The sequence below is a fragment of the Capricornis sumatraensis genome, chromosome 9 (assembly GCF_032405125.1).
Source record: "Capricornis sumatraensis isolate serow.1 chromosome 9, serow.2, whole genome shotgun sequence".
NCBI lineage: Eukaryota > Metazoa > Chordata > Mammalia > Artiodactyla > Bovidae > Capricornis > Capricornis sumatraensis.
The window spans coordinates 10,825,944-10,851,541 of NC_091077.1; the positions used below are offsets into that span (position 1 = coordinate 10,825,944).

Here is a 25,598-nt window from a genome sequence, read left to right on the forward strand (position 1 = left end):
CCATCACTTTAAAAGGTTTGGCTGTGAGCCATGAGCTACACCAGGACTCATGACCTCCAGAGGAGAGGATTTCGATCCGGGGCCAGAGACGAGGCTTGATCACTCAAAGCTTTTGTGTAACAAAGTTTTATTAAAGTATAAAAGAGACAGAGGAAGCTTCTGACATAGATATCAGAAGGGGGCAGAAAGAATGCCCCTCTTGCTATTTTTTTAAGCAAGGAGTTATATATCTGTTAGCAAGTTACTAATCAAATAAAGAATCACCTCAAAACTGAAAGAGTTGCACCAGGCCCGTCTCCTATAGCATGCATTTTGAGATAACATTGGCACAAATTGAATCATCCCGACTATAAAACAATTGACATGAATCTTAAAGAAAGGCAGATTTCCAAACAAATACATAGCTTCATTAGCATAGCTTAAGAGAATGTTTCCATGAATAAGACATACTGGTTTGTTGGGCCATTTTCTGTTCAAGGTTTGAGTCTTAGGCTGAACCTTTTAGAAGAAAGGCAGATTCCAAGGCAAATACATAGTTCATTAACATAGCTTAAGAAAAACATTTCCATAAGAAAAAAGCATTGGTTAGCTCTAGGTTTGAGAAAAGTTAAGTTTAGGGGGAACCAGGTGTTATCATAACAACAAAGAATTTAAAGAAACCTCCTTTTAATTTTGTATAGAGAAGGGGACAAAAATCTGCCACTTGTCATTTATTTCCTCCACTTGGGGGCACCTAGCCTTCCTACCTGTTACCCTCTCAACTTCATGGCTAATAAATGTGGGAAAAGTAGAAACAGTGACATATTTTATTTTCTTGGACTCCAAAATTATTGTGAATATTGACTGGAGACACGAAATTAAAAGACAGTTGCTCCTTGGAAGAAAAGCTATGACAAACCTAGACAGTATATTAGAAAGAAGAGACATCACTTTGCCAACAAATGTCCATATAGCCAAAGCTATGGTTTTTGCAGTAGTTATGTACAGATATGAGAGTTGGACCATAATAAAGAAGACTGAGCATGAAAGAATAGATGCTTTTGAATTGTGGTGCTGGAGAAAACTCTGAGAGTCCCTTTGACTGCAAGGAAATCCAACCAGTCCATCCTAAAGGAAATTGTTGCAGGAAGGTGGACCCCTTCCAGGGCCCGAAACTGGGCTCTTGTCTAACACTTGGAAATGAATTGTCCAAGGAGACACATGTGCTGACAAAGAGAGATTTTATCGGGTAAGGGCACCGGAGTGGAGAGCAGTAGGGTAAGGGAACCCAGGAGAACTGCTCTGATGCGTGGCTCCCAGTTTCAGGTATTATGGTGATGGGATTAGTTTCCAGGTGGTCTTTGGCCAATCTAATTCAGTCTTTCCTGGTGGCGCACACATCACTCAGCCAAGATGAATGCTAGCGAAAGGGATTCTGGGAAGTGGATGGACACACGGTGTCTCCTTTCAACCTTTCCCTAACTCTTCTGTTGATGGTGGCTTATTAGTTCCCTATTCCTTGTCAGGATCTCCTGTCATAAAACAACTCATGCAAATGGTTACTATGGTGCCTGGCCAGGGTGGGCAGTTTCAATCAGTGTGCTTCCCCTAACAAACTCCCCCCTGAGAGACTTCATACTCAAGATACTTCTTGGGAATTGGGGCAGAGGTCTCTTTCTTCTGTAACTTCTTCCTGCTGTGCATGGGCGTATGCCTGCCTAGCAGAGCAGAAGTCTCTCTCTACCAGATCTAAGTCAAGGTATTTTTTTGCCTGAAACCAGCATTCACCCTTATAATAACAGCAATTTAGTTTGAAACTGTTGGCCCCTCTCAGGGACGAAATAGACAGAGGCCAAACAGGAGACCTAACAGGGTGGTCATCTCTGGTCCCCAGAAACAGAAGGCAACATTTGGGGTGAGAGTTGCAGGGTTTGTGACCCTTTTTGATTGGTTGGTGGTGAGGCAACAGAGCTGTGCTCCAGGAATCTTGTGCTCAGTCTGAAGTTACCATCCTCCACCTGGGTGGGGGCTCAAAGACATTGTTATGCATATTTCTTTGAGGAGTAACCAGGACTCGGTCCGGAGGCTGTACCAACCTTTGATTGTTTCTCCTGTTTCTGTATCCCCTCCCTTCCCTGATTAGCAATTGTTTGAATCCACACTTTGGAACTCAGGGAAGGTCAAGTAGGCTGAATGAAGCCTATATCCTACAGACAAGAAATGGAGAACACAGAACAGATTTCTACTCCAGAGCCCCACAGAGTCCTGCTCAGTTTTAATTTAGGGAACTAGGCAGCTATGACTGTGATAACTTCCTGTCAAAATGGAGCATAGGACTGCTGCAGCTTGGAATATAGACACTGAATTGGAAGTATTTCTGAGTTCCAAGTTCTAGATCTGAGTCTTGTATGATTAAAATCTCAATCCCTTGGTTTGCCATTTTGGTATAACAGACCCAATTAGAAGTAGTTGGAGGAGTGATAACTGGAATTTAGTAGACAAAATAAATCTCATTTCTTTTAAAAGAATAGGCGTGAAAATAAAAATCTAAAAATAAAAATAAAAAATAAAATAAAAATATAAAAATTAAAAAGAAAAGAAAAGAAAAGAATAGGCCTGAAACCCAGTCTGGACCTGGCACTTCAGGGAGACTTGTAGCCAGGTAGCCAGTTGCCTAATTTTATAAAAAGTAAGGTTGCTGTTACTAGCTTCCAGCAGACATTGTTTTGAGAATGGTGGCATCCAAGCCTGACACGACTGAGAAAACTCAAGTATTTAGCAATACAAGGTCTAATCTGAAAGTACACCCATAGCATCACCTAGTTATTTCCCAGGATATCTGAACCATAGCTACTCTATTTTGACTTTTTAATTGTAAACTTTTCCTTACTAGCGAAAGCAGATTTCACCATAAATGAAGTCAGTTTCTCTAGATATGAGAAGATGCAAAAATTGGGCCTCATAAAACCTTCTCCTGAAAAGATCTAACTATCTGAAGGCCTGTTCTGCCAGTTTTTCCCAGAGCACAGAGTGCCTCATTCCTGATTTTCACCCTGAACTCCTTTCAGGGGCGTTGAAAATCAGCAGTTGCAGTGGCCATGATTTGATCTTTGTAGATGCAGATGGCAAGTGTCAGTCTTCAGTTGGCAGAGCCCCTTTTTGTTCATAAACTTGATCATGATTTTGAGGGGAGCATCTCATGACCATTTTATCCTATGGTGCCGAGAATGTCCATTCTCAGGTTTGGCAAAGATTTTTTGACAGGCCACTCAATGTGCTGTTACTGGACTAGGCCATAAAACAGTATCCAAAATTCTCTGGACCACCTGTCTTACTAGCCTCTTGGTCCAGGAAAATATTCCCTCTTGTTGCTTCTTCTCATATCTAGAGTTACATGATGCTAACGAGCATCATCGATCTCATATGGGACTATATATTATTCTATTAGAGGCCTCAGACACACATTTGACAGTGTAAGAAACAGCAATTTTATAAAACAGGTGAAATACAAATAACATAGCCAGCAGTATTAGTAAAGTCACAAGTAAGACTTAAGAGCTTCCATTAGATGTAGCCCAGTATATCTCAGGTCATCTGACTTAGTCTGCTCTGTAGAATCTTTATCTTCCACGGAAAATATATATTCAGTTCGTTCAGTTCAGTCGTTCAGTCGTGTCCGACTCTTTGCGACCCCATGAATTGCAGCACGCCAGGCCTCCCTGTCCATCACCAACTCCCAGAGTTCACTTAGACTCACATCCATCGAGTCAGTGATGCCATCTAGCCATCTCATCCTCTGTCATCCCCTTCTCCTCCTGCCCCCAATCCCTCCCAGCATCAGAGTCTTTTCCAATGAGTCAACTCTTCACATGAGGTGGCCAAAGTACTGGAGTTTCAGCTTCAGCATCATTCCTTCCAAAGAAACCCCAGAGCTGATCTCCTTCAGAATGGACTGGTTGGATCTCCTTGCAGTCCAAGGGACTCTCAAGAGTCTTCTCCAACACCACAGTTCAAACGCATCAATTCTTCAGCTCTCAGCCTTCTTCACAGTCCAACTCTCACATCCATACATGACCACAGGAAAAACCATAGCCTTGACTAGACAGACCTTAGTTGGCAAAGTAATGTCTCTGCTTTTGAATATACTATCTAGGTTGGTCATAACTTTTCTTCCAAGGAGTAAGCATCTTTTAATTTCATGGCTGCAATATTAGCACTGCCTATAAGATACATAGCCCAGTTTTCTAGTGTTGCTAGATTGATCGTCCTTAGTATGATTTAATTGTTTCCAACACAGAGGAGACTTTAAGCCTAAATTACCATAGCCTGGTGTTATCTACATAAATCCATCCCATAATTGTTGGAGATTTTTCCTCCTTTGTTGAAACTTTTCTTGTTGCTCTGATTGAGCTTGAGTTATAGAAAAAAGCTCAAATTTATGGCCAGAGTCAGAGTAGACATTATTAATTGGCCTGATGAGGGGATCCCATCTAGTAATATCACAATGACCTGAATATGACTATAATTTTTTTTAAGTAAATTTCCTCAGGGCCAACAGCCGGAGTCTAGCTCCAGCAGCCAGGGAATCAGCCTGGAAGGGGTGAGGGGTGTCAGTGGACTATGATGTAGCCTCTGACTCATAGTACAGAACTACATGCTTATTTCAAGCTTCAGGTTTTCTTTTATATTTTGACAAAAGCATTAGGTCAGAGTCTTACTAGATGCAGACTTCCATTAACAAACTGGGATTTAACATTTTTTGAAATATTTTTTCTCCCTAAAGTTACCCTCATTTTTATCACATATAACCAAATTAAGGCTAGTTTTTTTTGCAAAACAGGTCTGTTCTCACTAATTTTGGTCTGATGATTTATATAACCATAATTGATTATAGACTTTTTATTTTGCTGAAACATTTATAGAGTCTCAGATTGAACTTTTAACATAAAACAGGGCTGGGAAACTAACACCAAAGGCTTATCACAGATTTTGCCTAACAAATCTAGGTGTATTCGTCCCTTTTTAAGGTCTCAAAAATTTCTTGAGATTTTTGTAACCATGAGATAACCTTCCTAACTCATTTAGTAAACTTACTGGAAACGTAAGAATTTCCAATTTTTGGAGGAGTCAGATAGAGAGAAAATATAATTGTTTTGTTTATAACCTTTAATTTTACCAAAGTATTGTCATAATTAGTTTGAGAGGAAGGTTTCCCCTACTCTCTGAAAACATAAGATTCAAACCAGTAATTTTTCAAAAAGAAACCATAAAAGTTATAAGCATATTCACTGGTTCATTCCATCTTTAAAACTTTCAATCATGCCGCCTGCTTCAGCTCAGAATGATTGGATTCTTTTTATAGCTGCAGTCCTAAAGAATGCTTTCAGAGCCTTCTTTATGTCTTTGTTCCTCAGACTATAGATGAAGGGGTTCAGCATGGGTGTGACCACAGTGTACATCACTGAGGCCGTTGCACTTGAGTGTGAGCTATTGGCATTAACAGGATAAATATACACTCCTAAGCATGTACAATAAAATAAAGAGACCACTGAGAGGTGAGATGCACAGGTGGAAAATGCCTTATATTTCCCCTGAGATGATGAAATTCCACGTATGCAGGAAACTATCCTAGAGTAAGAGTAAACAATACCAGCTAAGGGTGAACCTCCCAGCAAGACAGCTGAAAAATATAGCACGGTGTCATTAAGAAGGGTCTCAGAGCAGGCAACTTGAACCAACTCTTTGAGTTCACAGAAATAGTGAGGGATTATCACCACTCCACAGAAGGACAGCCTTGACACCATTAAGGTTTGTAAGAAGGAATCCAAGATACCGATGATCCAGGACACCAGAACCAGCAGTGCACAGAGCCAGGCGTTCATGATGACTGTGTAGTGCAGGGGGTGACAGATGGCCACAAACCGGTCATAGGCCATCACGGTCAGGAGGAAGTCATCCAAAACTACAAACAGTGTGAAAAAATACATCTGGGTGATGCAGCCTTCATAGGTTATAACTAGGCTCTGAGTCTGGATGTTCCACAGCATCTTTGGGACGGTGGTGGAGGTGAAGCAGATGTCTACAAAGGACAGGTTGGAGAGAAAGAAGTACATGGGGGTGTGCAGGTGGGAGTCTGAGCTGACAGCCAGGATGATGAGCAGGTTTCCGAATACAGTAATCAGGTACATGAAGAGGAAAAGCGCATATATAAGGGGCTGCAGTTCTGATTCCTCTGAAAGTCCCAGAAGAAGAAATTCTGAAACATTTGTCAGGTTTATTGGTCTCATGTGGTGGAGATGACTACGGGAAAGGAGAAAATAACATGTCTATTTTTACAAAAACAGACATTGCTCACATTGTTGAAAAACTATTGTTTATATTTTACTTAAGTACATTTAATATTTTTTGCCTAAGTTCAGTATGTTTCTAATGGATTTTCCCCTTTATGGAATTCCCTATGTCAGCTCAAACTCACAAGGTTGTCTCACGTGTAGATTTTTTTTTTTTTTGCAGGCTATCATATGTTCCAAATATTTAATGAGAAATTTTTCAATTCATTTGGGTAATAGAAGTTGAATAATGACAGTGTTTCAGGTGCTGTCCAGGTGATGAGTATGGGGTTCTACAAAAGCTGTAAGAATCTAGACACAAAGAAAATATAAGCTATATATATATATATATATATGAAATTTGACTACATATGTGTTAATATATATTGCTTTTCATACGATGACTCCTTCTATGAAGAAATTTGAAAAGAGTTATAAGGTAAAGAATAGAGAGGGGATACTATTTCTCATGACTCTTCAGGTAAGACATGCAAATAAGATTACATTTCAATAGAGACCTCAAGGAAGAGAGAGCAAGAATACTGAACTTACCAGGAGGAGAAATGTGTGCCTGGCAAGGTGAAAAATTGTTGCAACAGCCCTGGTGTAAAAGCCCTGGGGAAGGTGCTTGTTTAACATGTTCAAGTTTTCTAAAAAAGGAAGCCAATTTGGGGAGGTTAGTGCACAAGATGAAGTGTGAGGAGAGGCGCTGTCAGGATGCTGCTGAAACTTCAAGTCACAAGGAGACCCTCATCCACACTATGTTATGTTCCTCTAGCACATTTTGAAATTGTTACAAAGGTGTCCTGTATGTTTAAATGAATCCCTTCTGTTGATTGAGTTCTGGCTTCTGTATATGAGTCACCTTGAAATATGTGAGCTTATTACTTTCATGCATTGGAGAAGGAAATTGCAACCCACTCCAGTGTTCTTGCCTGGAGAATCCCAGGGGCGGGGGAGCTTGGCGGGCTGCCGTCTATGGGGTCGCACAGAGTCGGACACGACTGAAGCAACTTAGTAGTAGTAGTTGATTATCCCTGCTGTGAGCACTGTTCACATGATACATGGCAAGAACACACATACACACAGTAGACACTGGTTACTTAAAGTCTGTTGCTGAGCAGTGAAAGACGCCGGGATTCTTGGCCTCTGGAGGAGAAGAATTCAATCCAGGGCCAGTGACGAGGCTTGATCGCTCAAAGCTTTTGTGTAATAAAGTTTTATTAAAGTATAAAAGAGAGAAAGCTTCTGACATAGACATCAGAAGGGGGCAGAAAGAGTGCCCCTCTGCTAGTCTTTAGTCGGATGTCTTATGTCTGTTAGAAAGCTATTAATCAGATAAGAGAGACACCTCAAGGTTGACAGAGTTTCACCAGGGCCCTCTCCCACAATATGCATTTTTGAGATAGGATGGCAAGAAGTGTGTCATTCCCCAGCCATAAAATAAATGATATGAATAGTGGTTTGTTGAGCTACTATCAGCCCAAGGTTTGAGAAAAGAAAAAAGTTAGTCTGAGGTGGAACCATTTTGAAGAAAGTCAAATACCAACACAAATACATAGTTTCATTAACAAAGCTTAAGAAAAACATTTCCATGAGAAAAACACGTTGGTTAACTAAAGGTTTGAGAAAAGTTAAGTTCAGGTGGAACCAGGTATCTTCATGGCAACACAGAATTCTAAAAGAAAAAAAAAAAAAACCTGAAACTTGTAGTTTGTTTCCTCCTCCTGCCTAAGGGAGAGAGAAAAAAATGTCTGACACTTGCAGCCTATTTCCTACATTTGGTGAACCCTGGCCTTCCCATCTGTTACCCTCTCACTACCTAAGCTATGTTACTCCTAAATCCTTTTCACCCCTCCCCCTTAACTACCCTGATTAAGTTAAAGTTTGATACAACTCAAGTTGATCAGATCTGATTATGTAAAATGGTATCCAAAAATTCCAGTTTGTAAATTTCCCAGGAATCAATAAACTTGGGGCTCAACTTTGGTCTGGCCTTGTATTAAAGACACATTAAAATTTGTTCAATGTATATGTATACATTGTGCATGCATGCTCAGTCCTTGCTGACTCATTGCAACCTCATGGACTGTAGCCCTCCAGGCTCCTCTGTCCATGGGATTTCCTAGGTAGGAATACTGGAGTGGATTGCCATTCCCTTCCTCAGGGGATCTTCCTGACCCAGGAATTGAACCTGAGTCTCTTATATCTCCTACAATGGCATTCTGATTCTTTACCACTGTGTCACAGAAAAGGATATATATATGTATGTATATATCTATATCTTTTCTTAAAAACTGGATTTTAAGATATATGTATACATTTAGATACAGAGAGGGATGTGAGGGGGAGAGAAAAATCAAATGGACACAAGAGGAAATAAAGACTTAATAAGCTCAAATGGTCCCTGAGAGACTGGTAATGAAAAGCATCTTTGGTTCTGGTGATATTTCACGTACTGTTCTATTACCTTGATGTCTGGGAAAATAATTAAAACACCAAATATAAATTTATCCAAATGATAAATTTATCCAAATGGTATCTTTATGATATGAAACATTTGCAGATTGAATTGCCCAAAAATGAATAAAAGGACTAAGACAGCACTTCACAAAAGGAAGTACAAAAGGACAATGAATATGGATTGAATTTAGACCATTTTTAATCAAGCTGTAAAACTTATTTTCCCTGTGCCTGTTTCATATCTGTTTGAGTAACTGTTTATATATGGTTCAATAGTAGACAAAAAACAGCCTCTTTAGTGCTTTTTCATATGTGGCATCATCTCTTTGTTATTCTTGGGTTTTGATCATTTTTCTGATAGATCCTATGGGCTCACTCTAGTCTTAGTTCTGATTTTTGTCCAAACATCAATTACCCGTGAGGTTCATATTCATAAGACCTACTTGCATTGTGAGAATTCCATACTTATCACTGAGTAATGTCCCTCATATCAGTCATCTGAGGACACTGTATTCTACACACATTTCTTTCACTGTACTCTGTCTTCCTAATCATACTGCAAGATCCAAACAAGAAGAGACTTCACCTGTTTTGCTCACCTTTGTATTTTAACAAATTATGTGAATAGATGTTCGCTTGTACAAAAATTATGAAAAGTTAGGAAGTAAAAATATGACGAGGTGTATGAAACCAGGCTAAATAGAACACTGAAACAAGTGTAATAAATAGAATTAAATGAAGTTTTGAAAGCTAACTGAATAAAAGATATAATAGCAACAATTTATGACATCAACATGGATTAATTACATTAATAATAGCCTAAAGATAAAATAATATAATGTATTATGTTCATAAAATTCTCTAGCAGGTAACACATAGTTATTACTGTTGAATGAATCAGGAATATGTCTCATTATATTTGGATGTTTAACATATGGCAAGGTTGTATTTCACTTTATTTGGAAAGATGGAATTATTGATAAAAACTGACTTAAAGGTCTATCTTACAAAAATATGAAGTTGTTCCTCCTTAAAACATCTTACAAAAAATCAGAGAGATTATGACCTCAGTGTAAAAGTAACAAACACATTATGAGTGGACAGCTTGAAATCTCTGTATGAAATTATGAGTGAGTTAACCATCTTAAATAAGGCAAGGAACTCAGAGGTAAGAAAATAAGACATATATAGCTGAATTTTTTTTTAAATTTGTGGCCCTAAATATGCTCCAAAAGCCAACTGAAATACAAGCATTCATAAAAATTATTTGAAAGTCTGTTTACTGTAGAAAAATGTGCATATACTATGGCTATATGATAATAATAGGTAAATCAAAATGGTGACCACATATATGAAGTTTTGCTCTAATTCAAGATATGATTTAGGAAAGCAACATGGAACCTCTCTCATATCATTTTCCTGTGGGGAAAAAAAAATATCTGTTGAATTAGGGCTGAGAACTTTTTAGTAGCCCAGGAGTATGCTCTGGTTTTTCTGACAGATATGTGAAGTGTTAACATTTTAGGGAAAAAAAATTGAAGATAGCAATAAGTAGTCAAAATGCAGGTATTCTTTAATTCTGGGTTCTTCAGTGTTGTCACAGTTGACATTCTGGACCATATAATTTGTGGTGGGGGTCTGTCCTATGCATTGTGGGGTGTTCACAGAAACCCTGACCTTTATTGAGCCCTCAATGTGTCACAGCCACACAAAGTTCTGGACATTACTGTGGGGGAAAAAATCATCCACAGTTAGAGACAGAGTTTGAATTTAATTACCATAGATTTTTGTAGCAATGATATACTAGCAATGGAGAAAACATATCTGATTGCTAGATTTGACCACACAAAATTTATATCGAGTCACAATTCCCCTCAAATGCATCTATCCCTAATAAGAAAACTAAATGGTCAGTTGGTAAGAAAAAAAACACCCATCTTTAAGTTGGAAAGAAATGCCTTCATTTCATTTTATAGCTTTCCATAGCTAACACCCAATTTCTTTACCCCAGTTAATTAATAAGATATTTGGACCTGTTCTACTTTTACTGGAAGCACTTTATGCCTTTCATCCCTCTTCTAGTTGGACCCTCATTCTTATCGTTTTGCTTGCTGATTTCAGTTTCTACACTTCTCTTTTTATTATTTATATATTTATTTTACTTCTCTTTTTAGCCTTCTGGTTTGCATTGATATTTTAAGCAAGGGAATGACACCAGTGATTGCCAAGCTCTGAGTTCGGCTGAGTGCGGCTGTGTTCGTTCTCAGGTGACGTCATGTAAACATTTTTGAATTTTATTTTATCTGGTACTTTTCTGCAGTGTCTTTTGGCCACTTTGACTCACCTGCATGGAAACTGAGAGGAAGGTCCTTGTGTGGAAGTCTGAATCCCTTCCTGGATGGTTGATGGAGACCGAAGCTCTGCCTACAGATAAGACAGCACGTGGAGGGTCAAGTGTTGATTCTTTACTCAGACTTTGGATTCCGAAAGCAAAAGCTTGTCTCCTCCATGCCCAGGTTGTACAAGTTTGGGGATGCAATAGAGGAGCTATTTAACAGCTCTCTCTGTCTGCACATTAAGTATATTCCCCTCTTGTTATTAATACAGTGACCTGTAAACATATGATTTCCCTGTGGTACTTGGTCTGGACAAAAAGGATCCTTTTTTATTCCTGCTGATTCTCTGTTCCCAGGAGACCAAGTTACAAGAGGGGTGAATTCAGCTTTTATGAATTCTTCTCCATTAATTTCTCTCCTGCCAGGGGTCTAAACTCCCAAAGCCAGTGTTATCCCAACACCAGTGTTAAGTTCTCTCCAACAAGTGATACTGAGGCAATTGTCTTGAATGGATCCCTTGGATGGTCAATGCATTGACTTTTTGTAAGGACAGAGCCCATGATACACTCAGAAAAGTTTTATTTCTCTCTTTATAAAGGGACACCTCTATTTGTTTACTGTTAAATAGTGGGCAGTGCACACCCTGGTTTCCTGACCCTTCTGCTAAAACCATTAGGAATTTCATATGTATATCTGAAGTTAATAGCTGTCATTTATCCCCTCATTATAATGTCTCTAAGTTATGACATGTATTTCCATATTTTAAGTACCATATCCTACCTTAGCACAGTATAGGGATTATCTGCTTAAATTTGGAGAAATTTATTCTGTAAAATATCAATAATAGTGTATGCCATTCATTCTCCATTCTACAAATAGGACTCAGAGGTATTTATTTTCTGATGTTTTTTCAAATTTTTGAGTATGTTAACTTACATAAAAAAGAATAGAGCTAGCTGATAAAATTAATTAGCTAATCATTCTCCTTAAAATGAGAAGATTAACTTGGATTACCCATGTTGCTATAAGCAATGGCTGTGATTATCTAAATGCAGAGGAGAGAAGAGTAAGAACTGGAGTCAGAGAGAGATCTGAAGATGCTGTGATGCTAGCCTTGAGGATGGAAGAGGGACTATAACACAAGGAAAGTAGATGCCCCTAGAAAGTCATCTAGGAAGGGAATACCTTCTTCCTTGGACTGTCCAGATTGATCTCAGTTTTAGCAGACATATTTTATTCAGCCCAATGTAAGGAATATCAGTGGCTGATCTTAAATTTTAAAGCAATTAGTGTAATGTGTTATTGAGTTTAAACTTCTCAATTCAGTCATCTAGTTTTCCCTGGATAAAGATTTTGTGTGTGTGTGTGTGTGTTGGAACCCCACCTTGTGTTTGCTGGTTCATTGAATTCCACATTGCATTATATAAATGTGGTTATATTTTGAATACTTATGATAAGAAAAGTAGTTCATATCAAAAGTAATGTCTCACATTCCATTTAAAATGTTTTGTCCGAATTTCTGCATTCCTTAAATTCCATGTTAACAAAAACATTCATTATTTTCATGCCTTTACTCTTTAATTTTCTGTAAAGATTATTCTCAAAATAATAAATGAGATTATCTCTGTGTCTGTGTGCATGGACATGTATGTGCGTGTGTGTTTAACATAAAGTATATACAAGCAATTAACACACATACACATATACTTCTTACCCTTAAATGTATTCTTTGGGTTATGCAAGTATTCTTGTCATTTTCTCATATCATCCCTCAGAAAATAGGTTTATTTTTGTGTATCACCTTCAGAAGTAAAGAAAGAGGCACTTTGGGGATTACATTTATAACAATTACATGTTGTTGTTGTTGTTGTTTAGTTGCTAAAGTTGTTTCTGACTCTTTTGCAACCCTATGGACTGTAGATGGCCAGGTTCTCCTCTCCATGGGACTTCCCAGACAAGAATACTGGAGTGGGATACCATTTCCTTCTCCAGGGGATCTTTCTGACCCAGAGATGAAATCCTCATCTCTTGCATTGGCAGGTGGATTCTTTACCGCTGAGCCACCAGGGGAGGTCAACCATTACATAATATAGCAGACAAACTTATTGCATACCTCCTTGGATTACACATAAATAGAATCAGGCAGTATACACTCTAAATTTTTATGGCTTTCAAAATTCTTCAATTCACATAGTTTAATGGGCACAGTTTATTGTTTTCAATTATGTTTTAACAAATTTATTAGAATTTTAAATTCTAGTGTGCACACCAGGGTAGGTAATGAAGAACAGACAGGTGAGTCACACCTAACAGGGCAAGAGACATCTCTTCCAACTGGGAAAAAGCAAAGTTTTACATGTGGATATTCAGTTCAGTTCAGTTCAGTCGCTCAGTCTTGTCCGACTCTTTGTGACCCCATGAATCGCAGCACACCAGGCCTCCCTGTACATCACCATCTCCCGGAGTTCACTCAGACTCATATCCATCGAGTCCGTGATGCCATCCAGCCATCTCATCCTCGGTCGTCCCCTTCTTCTCCCGCGTCCAATCCCTCCCAGCATCAGAGTCTTTTCCAGTGAGTCAACTCTTTGCAAGAGGTAGCCAAAGTACTGGAGTTTCAGCTTTAGCATCATTCCCTTCAAAGAAATCCCAGGGCTGATCTCCTTCAGAATGGACTGGTTGGATCTCCTTGCAGTCCAAGGGACCCTCAAGAGTCTTCTCCAACACCACAGTTCAAAAGCATCAATTCTTCGGCGCTCAGCCTTCTTCACAGTCCAACTCTCACATCCATACATGACCACTGGAAAAACCATAGCCTTGACTAGACGGACCTTAGTCCACAAAGTAATGTCTCTGCTTTTGAATATGCTATCTAGGTTGGTCATAACTTTTCTTCCAAGGAGTAAGTGTCTTTTAATTTCCTGGCTGCAGTCACCATCTGCAGTGATTTTGGAGCCCCCAAAATAAAGTCTGACACTGTTTCCACTGTTTTCCCATCTATTTCCCATGAAGTGATGGGACCGGATGCCATGATCTTCGTTTTCTGAATGTTGAGCTTTAAGCCAACTTTTTCACTCTCCTCTTTCACTTTCATCAAAAGGCTTTTTAGCTCTTCTTCACTTTCTGCCATAAAGGTGGTGTCATCTGCATATCTGAGGTGATTGATATTTCTCCTGGCAATCTTGATTCCAGCTTGTGCTATGAGGCTATTATAGTAGTCAAATTTAAATTGAAGCGATTCACATTTAATAAACTCATTTCACCTGAAAATTGGAAGATTAGCCTACATATATAAAAGTAATAAAATATTATTAGTTGGTTCAAGAAGAGCAGTAAGGCCACACACAACATTACAGATGAGCTTTAGAAACATGCTAGAGAGATTCACGCCTGACTAGACTCATGAATCTGGAGGGATAGAAGCCATGGAGAGATCAGAGCAACTTCCACCTGTATCACTTCATTTGACAATGAAGATGTTTTACTAACAATTTTATTTCAGGAAAGTTTGTATGTAACAACACCTAACATAATAATCTAATTAAGCAGAACTAAGGACAATTGTAATAATCTGATTCTACTAATTCTAGAATTTTGTTCTGATATTTTAAAGGTAGCATTCATAATTACTTTATTATTCAAGTTCATTTCATATAACTGTATGAAAAAGTGACTCCATTGCAGTCAGTCCCTTTGAGGTCATGTGGACAGGTTGGAAAGACTTGAATGTTAGCACAGCACCTGTGACCCTGAATCACATTCCTGAACAGGAACCCAAGCTTTCTAGCAAGTCATTCTTTGATTCTTAGGATGACATCTAATGGATGATACTGCTATTGTACATTTTCTGCCTCTATATTGTTTGTGACAAAATTATGAATATTGGATATATTTCATTTGGAGAAGCGAAAAGATAAAGATTTTCTGGAAGCACTCGAAATTTTCAAACAGACACAAGAAAGAAATTTAATTTTAAAAAGCTAAACATAGCACTAGTCCTTCAGTTCAATGAATACATCTTACAAATAGACAGCGATGGTGCATATTTGAAAGAATGCATTAACTCTCCAAAAAAGAAATATGCTGTATAGTAATAGATGTGTGATCTAATACTTTGCTTTATCATATTTAAGATCAGTTCTACTCTAAAACCATATTATATCCATCTGTTCTCTCATATTTGTTTCCATGTAGATTATGCTTGGAGAGATGTACTTTATTATCTGTGATTTCCAGTATCAATGGTAAACACAGTGGACATAGCCTGTATTGAAGAATAAGATCCTAATGAGTATAAAAGTATCTTATATTAGTGAAAACAACCAGTATTATAAAGTTTGGATTATCAGGAACAAAAGTTACACTGCGTGTGTGCCTGCATGCTCAATCATGTCTATCTCTTTGCAACCCCAGGGACTGTAACCTACCAGGCTGCTCTGTCCATGAAATTTCCCAGGCAACAATACTGGAGTAGGTTGCCATTTTCTTTTAAAGGGGATCTTCCCAACCTAGGGATCAAAACAGTCTGCTGCATTGGCAGGCAGATTCTTTACCACTGTGACACCTGAGAAGCCTAGCAATTACCATAAGTATATGCAAAGAATTACATTCAGGAAAGGGATAAAACAGTGGTCTCAGTATTTCTTCTTTAAGAACCTTATATAGATAGCTGTGGTTGCCAAGAGGAGTTTTTATCCTTCCCACAGGAGTAGCATAAATCATGGCAATTAATTTAGGCAAATAAAATGAAAAATGCTCAATATGATATACTGCATATGAGAATAAATTATTCTTAAGTGATCCATGAAGTTTCTTGTGATGAATGGAAATTTCCAAATACTTCACATCCAATATTTGGATTACAATTGGTAGAGGAGGAAAATCAAAAAGGAAAAAAAAAACTTGAGATTTCATAGATATCACAAACCTTAAGAATGAGTTACAAAATTGTACAGAGAAGTTAGAAACAAAATATAAATTCCAAAAAAAACAGAAGAAACGTTTTCTATCTCTAGAAGTCTGACCAAAGGAGGACAACACTGGGCTCAGGCTTTGAGCTCTGCTATCAAGGGGACTTCTTAAGCCCTAGGAAAATAAGACCTTTTATACTTAACTTTCCAAAGGACATTTTCAAACTTCTCTTTAAGTCTTTATTTCTCAGACTGTAGATGAAGGGGTTCAGCATGGGTGTGACTACAGTGTACATCACCAAAGCTCTTTCATTTGAGTGTAAACTGTGAATAGAAGCAGAACTAAGGTACACATCTAAGCCTGTGCAATAAAATAAGGAGATAGCTGAGAGGTGAGACGCACAGGGGGAAAATGCTTTATACTTGCCCTGAACTAATGAGATTCCATATATGGAGGAAACTATCTTAGAGTAAGAGTAGAGGATACCAGTGAGGGAACTACCAGCCAGCAGCGCAGCTCCAGAGTACATCACCACATTGTTGAGAAAGGTGTCAGAACTTGCAAGTTGGATCATCTGATTGAGTTCACAGAAAAAATGAGGGATTTCTAAAACTGTACAGAAGGACAGTTGCAACACCATTAAGCTTTCTAACAAGGAATGCAGGACACTTAGGATCCAGACACCAGAAGCAGCAGTCCACAGAGCCAGGGGTTCATGATGACCATGCAGTGCAAGGGGTAACAGATGGCCACATATGGGTCATAGGCCATCACGGTCAGGAGAAAGACATCCAGTCTGGAAAAAAGTAAGAAAAAGTACATCTGGATGATGCAGCCTTCACAGGTTATGACTTTATTCTGGGTCTGGATGTTCCACAGCATCTTCGGGATGGTGGTGGAGGTGAAGCAGATGCCTACAAAGGACAAGCTGGAGAGGAAGAAGTACATGGGGGTGTGGAGGTGGGAGTCTGAGCTGACGGCCAGGATGATGAGCAGGTTTCCAAACACAGTGATCAGGTACATGGAGAGAAAAAGTCCAAATATGAGGTGTTGCAATTCTGATTTCTCTGAAAATCCCATAAGAAGAAATTTGTTATTTCCTGTTAGGTTCCTTGGTGCCATGTGATGAAGGTGACTATGAGAAAAGACAGAAATAAAATGACTAATTTTCACATAAATGGGCATTACCACATTGTTGAAATGCTACCATTTATATTTCACCATAAAGAAATTACTTTCAATATTCTGTTCATGCACTTTAGGGAGCTTCTTGTGCCATCTCTAATTAGCAAACTGGTTCAAGTTTTTCCAGGAAAAACTATCAGAGTTTTTTCCAAGATGTCAGATATTTTACAGTTTTAATGGGACATTCTTTCACATATTTGAGGATATGAATTGAATTGAGACAATGTACCAGGCACTATATATGGTATCTACGCAGGGAGCACACAGTGTTGAACAACAGAAGCTCCTAACATCTGGCTATGGAGACAGAAGACAAGAAAATAAAAGTTATATGGCATGTCATCTGTTACAGTTGTTATGAAGGAAAAGAAAGGAGGTAAAAGGCAGATGGAGAAGGATGACACCTGTTGTATACACGTCTTTTTTAATATAAATTTATTTATTTTAATTGGAGGTTAATTACTTTACAATATTGTATTGGTTTTGCCATACATCAACATGAATCCACTACAGGTATATACGTGATCCCCATGGTAAATCCCCCTCCCTCCTCCCTCCCCATACCATCCTTATGGGTCGTCCCAGTGCACCAGCCCCAAGCATCCAGTATCATGCATCGAACCACATGTTAATCAAGACCTGTAAACAAGGTGATAACTGGAAAGACCTCAAGGAAGAGAGAACCAGAGCCATGAGTACACCTGAATGGTGTTCTCCTGGCGAGGGGACAGTGAGTGTGAAGGCGTAAGAAAGTGTTTGTTTAAGATGTTTCAGTCCAAAAAGGAAGCCAGTCCCATGAGGCAAATGAACAGGATGGAGAGTGAGGACAGATGGTGTCAGAAGATATTGAGGAACAAGAAGGTCTCCATGCTGGACTGAAACTTCGTCATAAGAGCTCCCTTTCCCACATTATGTATCTTCAACACTTTGTAATACTCAATGTTAACAAAAAAATAGATGAAACAAAATTGAAGGGACATCCAAAACCAACTTATGAAAGATGCACATTTTTTAAAAATTTAGTAATATCAACTTATCAATTTTGGAAATGTTTTGGAAATAAAATAATATGACAGAAAATCTTTTAAAATGTTGGGAGGAAATGGTGCCTAAGTTGTCATTTCCTCTTACACAGGAAAGTATGAACTTAAATACAAATATATATGGAGAACAGTGTGGAGATTCCTTTAAAAACTGGAAATAGAACTGCCATACGACCCAGCAATCCCACTGCTGGGCATACACAATGAGGAAGCCATAATTGAAAGAGACACATGTACCCCAATGTTCATCGGAGCACTGTTTACAATAGCCAGGACATGGAAGCAACCTAGATGTCCATCGGCAGATGAATGGATAAGAAAGCTGTGGTACATATACACAATGCAATATTACTCAGCCATTAAAAAGAATACATTTGAATCAGTTCTAATGAGGTAGAATAAACTGGAGCTTATTATACAGAGTGAAGTAAGTCAGAAAGGAAAACACCAATAGAGTATACTAAGGCATATATATGGAATCTAGAAAGATGGTAACGATGACCGTATATGCAAGACAGCAAAAGAGACACGGATATATAGAACAGTCTTTTGGAGTTTTGAGGAGAAGGCGAGGGTGGGATGATTTGAAAGAATAGCATTGAAACATGTACATTATCATATGTGAAACAGATCGCCAGTCCAGGTTTGACTGGGATGACCCTGAGGGACGGGATGGGGAGGGAGGTGGGCGGCGGGTTCAGGATGGGCAACACATGTACACCCATGGTTGATTCATGTCAATGTATGGAAAAACACACCACAATATTGTAAAACAATTAGCCTCCAATTAAAATAAATAAATTGTTTTTAAAAAGAAACAAATGATCATGAAGACAAAAAAAATAAAATAAAAATAAATTCATAAAAAAAAGAAAAAAAAAGAAGATAAAGGTGATCTTAAGCTAAATGCAAAGAAAGTCTTCCATATGTTGATGGAACATGATGCAACTTTTATAAGTAAATCTAATCACAATAGAATAAATTGAACAATGAGGAATAAGAGATGTGGGAAATAGTGAGAACACATATAAAGCATGACTTATTAGCTCATAATATGCACAGGAACATTCATTTTCCTTTCTGTTTAAAGCAAGGATTTGCAAATTAAATTATTTAAGTAAGAATGCATTCAGTTAAATCTTTAAAGAAATAATGGGAAGGAACATAAGGTGACACAGATTTTATCACATAAAATTTATAAATTCTGGACATTCTGAACAAATTCTTCTATACATATATGAAATAACTTAATTGCAAACTCTGCTTCATGTTAACAATTCTAATTTGAAACAATACAATTATTTTTAAAAAAAATAAAAAAATGTTGTATTTACTGTACAAAAGTAAAGGAATTGAACAGGAAAATCACTACTTTTTCAATGCAGAAAGTAACTGGCTGACTATACATGTATTCAACCTTAGTGGAAATAAAACAATTGTAAATTAAATTCATTAACAGTCTTTCCCATAATATTTTTTTATTTGAATACTGAAAGACATATTATTCTGAAATATATATCTCATGAACTGTTGTTGCAAGGTAATGCGTGGCAACATTGCCTGGTCTGTATATTTTTCATCAGTAGTCAAATACGCTCTATATTAAAAATAGTCCTTACATGTCTGTACATCCAAGCACAGCTAATACGCTATTCTCTACTCCAATTAATCTCAAAACTCCCTGGACCTAGGTTTTAAGAAGTACTTTTTAAGAAGTACTTTTCATATCTCATTCCCTCTTCTAATTGGGCTTTTAAGTCCACCATTTAATGGTCAACTTTGATCCTTGATTATAGATTTCAATACCTCCTATTGTGAGCATCACATTTTAATATAGTCATAACTAATCAAGCAAACAAACAACTACAGAAATCATAGCTCTGGGTTAGTCTGCATTGGCGCTCAAGTGAACTCAGGTAAAATATTCTTGCCTGCCATTCCCTTTGATCATATCCTGCATTATTTCCTGGGCTCTTGGACTCACCTGGTTGGAGTCTCTAAGAGGAACATTTGGACATAAATGTCGAAAATTCTGATGGTTTGTTGATGATGGGGTTAGATGCTCAGTTTCTAGACAAGACAGGAGGATGGAGTGAATCATTGGCCCCCCAACCAGAGTTATAACCCCAGAAGCAACAACCGTGCACCATCCAGCCCAAGGATGGGCAGGAGGAGGGATGCAGCAGCGGAGACATTTACAGCTCCCAGTGTCTGCTCATTAGGTACATTTCCCTCTTGTATCACCACCTCTAATAGCTGATTTCCCTGAGGGACTGTGGTCTGGACAGATAGAAAAGTTTTCCTGCTCATTCTCTGTGTCTAGGAGACAATGTTACAAGGCAGATGAATTCAGTGTATATTACTCCTTCATGACCTCTCCTGTTTGCCTACGGGAATAAACCTTAAAGTTGCACTGTGTGTGCTAAGTCACTTCAGTTGTGTCTGACCCTTTGCAACCTTATGGACTGTAGCTGCTGCTGCTAAGTCACTTCAGTCGTGTCCGACTCTGTGCGACGCCAGAGATGGCAGCCCACCAGGCTCCCTCGTCCCTGGGATTCTCCAGGCAAGAACACTGGAGTGGGTTGCCATTCATCCCAATTCTGAGTTCAAATTTCTCCAGAATCTCAGTCTGAGGATTCTATCTTGATTAGGTTCCTAATCAAAGCATTGATCCTGATGAGTCCCCACTCCTGCTATCTCTAGAAAATGACTATTACCATCTTCAAGCAGCGGGATAATTTTGTTCTTTTAATACAAAACCTTGGACAGTACACTGCATCAATTCATAATTTTGCCAAAACATGTGAAAATTTAATACTTACAGCACAAGTTAAAACTGGTTGTTCAGTCCCTCATTAAAATATTTGTTAATCATAGAAGATATTTTGGATCATAACACCATATAGGGATTATATAATAATTTAATTTTAGTAAAGACCATTCCATGAGATGGTACTATTATGAAATCAATTTTTAGTTGCAGAAATGGGCTTCGTGGGAATTAGTGATATGCCAGTTATAATCTGAGTAAGGCATGAGGCCTTTATTGGAATCTTGTCAGATAGTTTCCAGTTTTCAAACTCTGCACCAGTGGTTCTCAACCAGAAATGTCTTTGGCCTCGATAATATCTGGCATGGTTTGAAGGGATTCTGCTAAACAACTGCAATGTTCAGGGTGTGTGTGTGTGTGTGTGTGTGTGTGTGTGGTCATTTCAATTGTGTCTGACTCTTTTTGACTCTATGAACTGTAGCACTCAAGATTCCTCTGTCCATGAGATTCTGCAGGTAAAAATACTGGAGTGGGCTTCCATTGCCTCCTCCAGGGGATCTTCCCAACTCAGGGACTGAACCCACGTCTTTTATGTTTCCAGGACTGTACCACACAAAAATAATGACCTTGCTCCAAAATGTCAAGAGTGGGAAAATGAGTAAACCTCTTCTAGACTAGCACTTTTCCTACTTCATTTGCATATCCATCAATCTTTGCATGTATGCTAAGTCACTTCAGTCGTGTCAGAATCTTTGTGGCCCACCAGACTCCTCTGTCCATGGGATTCTCCAGGCAAAAATACTGGAGTGGGTTGCCATCCCCTACCTCCAGGGGATCTTCCCGACCCAGGGAATGAACCTGCACCTCCTGCTGCTCCTGCATTGCAGGCAGATTCTTTACCACTGAGCCCCCAGGGAAGCCCTCAATAAACCTGATGAGAGTTCAAATGCAGTTCCTGATTCTGCTCATCCCCAGTGAACCATGAGACTTTATTCTTCTAACAAAGTCCTGAGAGGCGCTGATGAAGCAGGTACTGGACTATAGCCATTCTGTGAGTAAGCCAGGCTGTGGTTATGTTTTTTGAGTCATGTGTACAGAGTTTTACATTTTTCCACCAAAAATTATCTTTCCATGAAATTCTTAATGAATTTTTTGGGTGAAATATGTGATAAAAACTGTATGGATTCATTCCAGACTGTGATACTTTCTATGTACAATTCTTTTAAAGGCCCTTGAATCATACCAAATAATCTACTTGTGAAAAAAATATGTGTAGTGTACATAATAAGGGCTTCCAAAAGATGTGATGATCTTTGAACACTGTATTTTATACCAGTAAGTGATGATTAAGGATGTAAGTAGAGTAGAGCTTCTAATGAGCTCAGCCAGGATTATGCAGGTGGGACTAACTTAATCACAGTGGCGCTCTACATGTGGATGAGAAGTGCTGGAGTCACAGAGGGACTTGAAAACTTGAAGCTGCTAACTTTGAAGATGCTGCTATTAGCCAAGCAATACAGGTGGCTTCTAGAACCTGGAAGAGGAGAGGAAGTGAATTACTATTTTGAGCCTCCAGAAGAAAGCCAGCCATGCTCATCTCATTATTTTAACTCAAAACAAACAATTTTAGACTTCTGCTATCCAGAAACATGAGTATGAATTTGTAATTTTTTAATGGAAGCAATAGGAACTTAATACAGATGTATATCCAATAAGAATTTTGTTACTTGTTGTCACCACCTTGTCTCTTAGATCTTCAAAACTTATTCATCTTCTAACTGGAAGTTTGGACACTTTGACTAACATTCCCCCAAATCCCTCACACCTCTATTCTTGAAAATCATCATTCTACTCTCTATAACTTTGGCTTTTTTATATTTCACATAGATGCGAGACAATGCAGTATTTAGTTTTCAGTGTCTAGATCATTCTTGTTAGCATGATGCTCTAAGTGTCCAGCCATCTTGTCACAGATGGTAGGATTTCCTTTTATTATGGTCAAATACATTCCAATATTTAGTTTTAAGCCAGCTCTTTCACTTAAAACTAAATATTAAAAAAAAAACAAAAACTAAGATCATGGCATCTGGCCCCATTACTTCATGACAAACAGATGCAGAAAAGGTGAAAGTAGTGACAGATTTCCTCTCCTTGGGCTCTAAAATCACTGCTGATGGTGACTACAGCTATGAAATTAGAAGACATTTGCTTCTTGGAAGGAAAGGTATGATGAACCTAGACAGTGTGCTGAAAAGCAGAGACATTACTCTTGCCAGTGGTCATGTACAATCGTGAGAGCTGGACCATAAGGAAGTTAGAGCCCCCAAAATTTGATGCCTTTGAACTGTGGTGCTGAAGAAGACTTCTGAGAGTCCCTGGGACAGCAAGGAGATCAAATCTGTCAATCTTAAGGGAAATCAACCCTGAATACTCATTGAAGGACTGATGCTAAAGTTGAAAGTACAGTATTTTGGTCATCTAATGTGAACAGCTGATTCATTGGAAAAGTCCCTGATCCTGGGAAAGATTGAGGGCAGAAGAGGTCATCAGAGGCTGAGATGGCCAGATGGCAACACTGATGCAATGGAGATGAACTTGGACAAACTTGGGAAATGGTGAAGGACAGAGAGGCCTGGCATGCTACAGTTCATGGGTGCAAAAAGTTGGACATGACTGAGTGACTGAACAACAACATTCCAATATATACAATATTTTTAAAAATCCATTTACAAAATGAGGCTCTCCAGGTAGCTCAGTGGTAAAGAATCCACCTGCCAGTGCAGGAGACACAAGAGACCTGGGTTCCGTTTCTGGGTCAGGAAGATTCCCTGATGTAGAAAATGACAACCTGCTTCAGCATTCATCCTGGAAAATTCCAGTGACAGAGAAGCCTGGTGAGCTACAATCCGTGGGGTTGCAAAGAATCAGACAAGCCTGAATGACTGAACACAACAGTCACAGGCATTGAGGCAATTAATATTTTGGTTGTTTCCATGTGTTTCATCAGGATGGATAATGTTGCAATGAAAAGGGGTGCATATATTTTTATGGAGAGTTCAATTCTTTGGAAATATACCCAGAAGTAAAATTGTTATAACATATTCCCATTCTTTTTTTTTTCATTTTTTGAGTAATTTAGTTACTGTTTTCCATAAGGACTATACCATAAATTATATCAACACCAGTACTGCACATGTTTAACTTTTCTGCCCATTCTCACCAATACTAGTATTCAAATCTTTTTTTTTTTCTTTTTCTTGAAGTAATATTGTCTTATGGGTTTTGCTGGTGGCTCAGAGGGTAAAGAATCTGCCTGCAATGTGGGAGACCTTGGTTCGATCCCTGGGTTGAGAAGATCCCTGGGAAGGGAATGGCAGCCCACTCGAGTATTCTTGCCTGGAAAGTTCCATGGACAGAGAAGCCTGGTGAGCTTTAGCCCATGGGGTCCCAAAGAGTCAGACACAACTGAAAGACTAACACAGTGCTGTTGGTTCACAGCATTATATATGTTTAATATGTGCAGCATTATATTTTGAATTCTCTGTACACAATAAGTATTCTCACCACAAAACATTTAGTGTCCTTTTGTCACTGTACAGCTGGCCCCCTTGACCTGTTTTTTCCTCCTCCATACTTTCCCTCTAGTAACAACTACTCTCTTCTCTGTATCTATGTGTTTATGTTTGATTGCTTCTTCATTTATTTTTCTGTTTTTTTATAATCCAAATATAAATCAAATCATGGGATTTTTTCTCATTTATTCCACTTAGCATAATACTTTCAAAGTTTATATCCTTATTGCTGAAAATGGCAAAATTTCACATATTTATACTTAAATAGTATCCCATCATATAGATATAGCATATCATTTTTATCCATTCTTCTGTCAATGAACACTTAGGTTGAACCCATATGTTGGCTATAGTAAACATGAGATAATGAATATAGGGGCATATTAATTAGTATTTTCATTTATTTTGAATAAATACACAGAAGAATAATTTCTGGATCATGTGTTCATTCTGTTTTTAGCTTTTGAGGAACTTCCATACTGTCTTCCACAATGCCTGTACCAATTTACATCCCTGCCAACAGTTTGCAAGGGTGCCCTTCCCATGACATCCTCTTCAACACTGTGATTTGTAGATGTTTTGATGATAGTCATCCTGACAAGGATAATGTCATTTTTGTTTTGATTTTCATTTTTCTAGACATTCATGATATTGAGTAGCTTTTCATGTATTGGTTAGTCATCTACTTGTCTTCTCTAGGAAAAAAGTCTATCCGGGTCTTCAGCTCATTTTTTGACTGGGTTGTTTTATTTTTAATTGAATTGTATGAATTGTTTTTATATTGTGGATACCCAGTCTCATCAGTGATATTACCTGAAAATATTTTATCCAATTCCGTAGGTTGTCGTTTTCCTTTTTAGTTGGTTTCCTTTGCTGTGCAAAAGATTTTAAATTTAATTAGGCCTCCCCCCTTTTTCCCTTGCCTTTATTTATTTCTCATTCTGATAGTCGATTATTGATTACTGGTGAATAGAAAAGTCACAGATATCTATACAATAATTTTTTATCTT

The 25,598-nt window shown here is 38.3% G+C and overlaps 1 protein-coding gene and 1 pseudogene across 1 annotated transcript; both read right to left on the bottom strand.

Annotated features, from left to right (window-relative positions):
* Positions 1 to 5,315: 5,315 nt before the first annotated feature.
* On the bottom strand, positions 5,316 to 6,266 carry LOC138085627 (olfactory receptor-like protein OLF4). The gene has a single exon (XM_068980093.1). It carries the CDS (start codon positions 6,264 to 6,266, stop codon positions 5,316 to 5,318), a length of 951 nt encoding a protein of 316 aa, XP_068836194.1.
* Positions 6,267 to 16,172: 9,906 nt separating this feature from the next.
* Positions 16,173 to 17,140, bottom strand: LOC138085628 (olfactory receptor-like protein OLF4; annotated as a pseudogene).
* Positions 17,141 to 25,598: the final 8,458 nt, after the last annotated feature.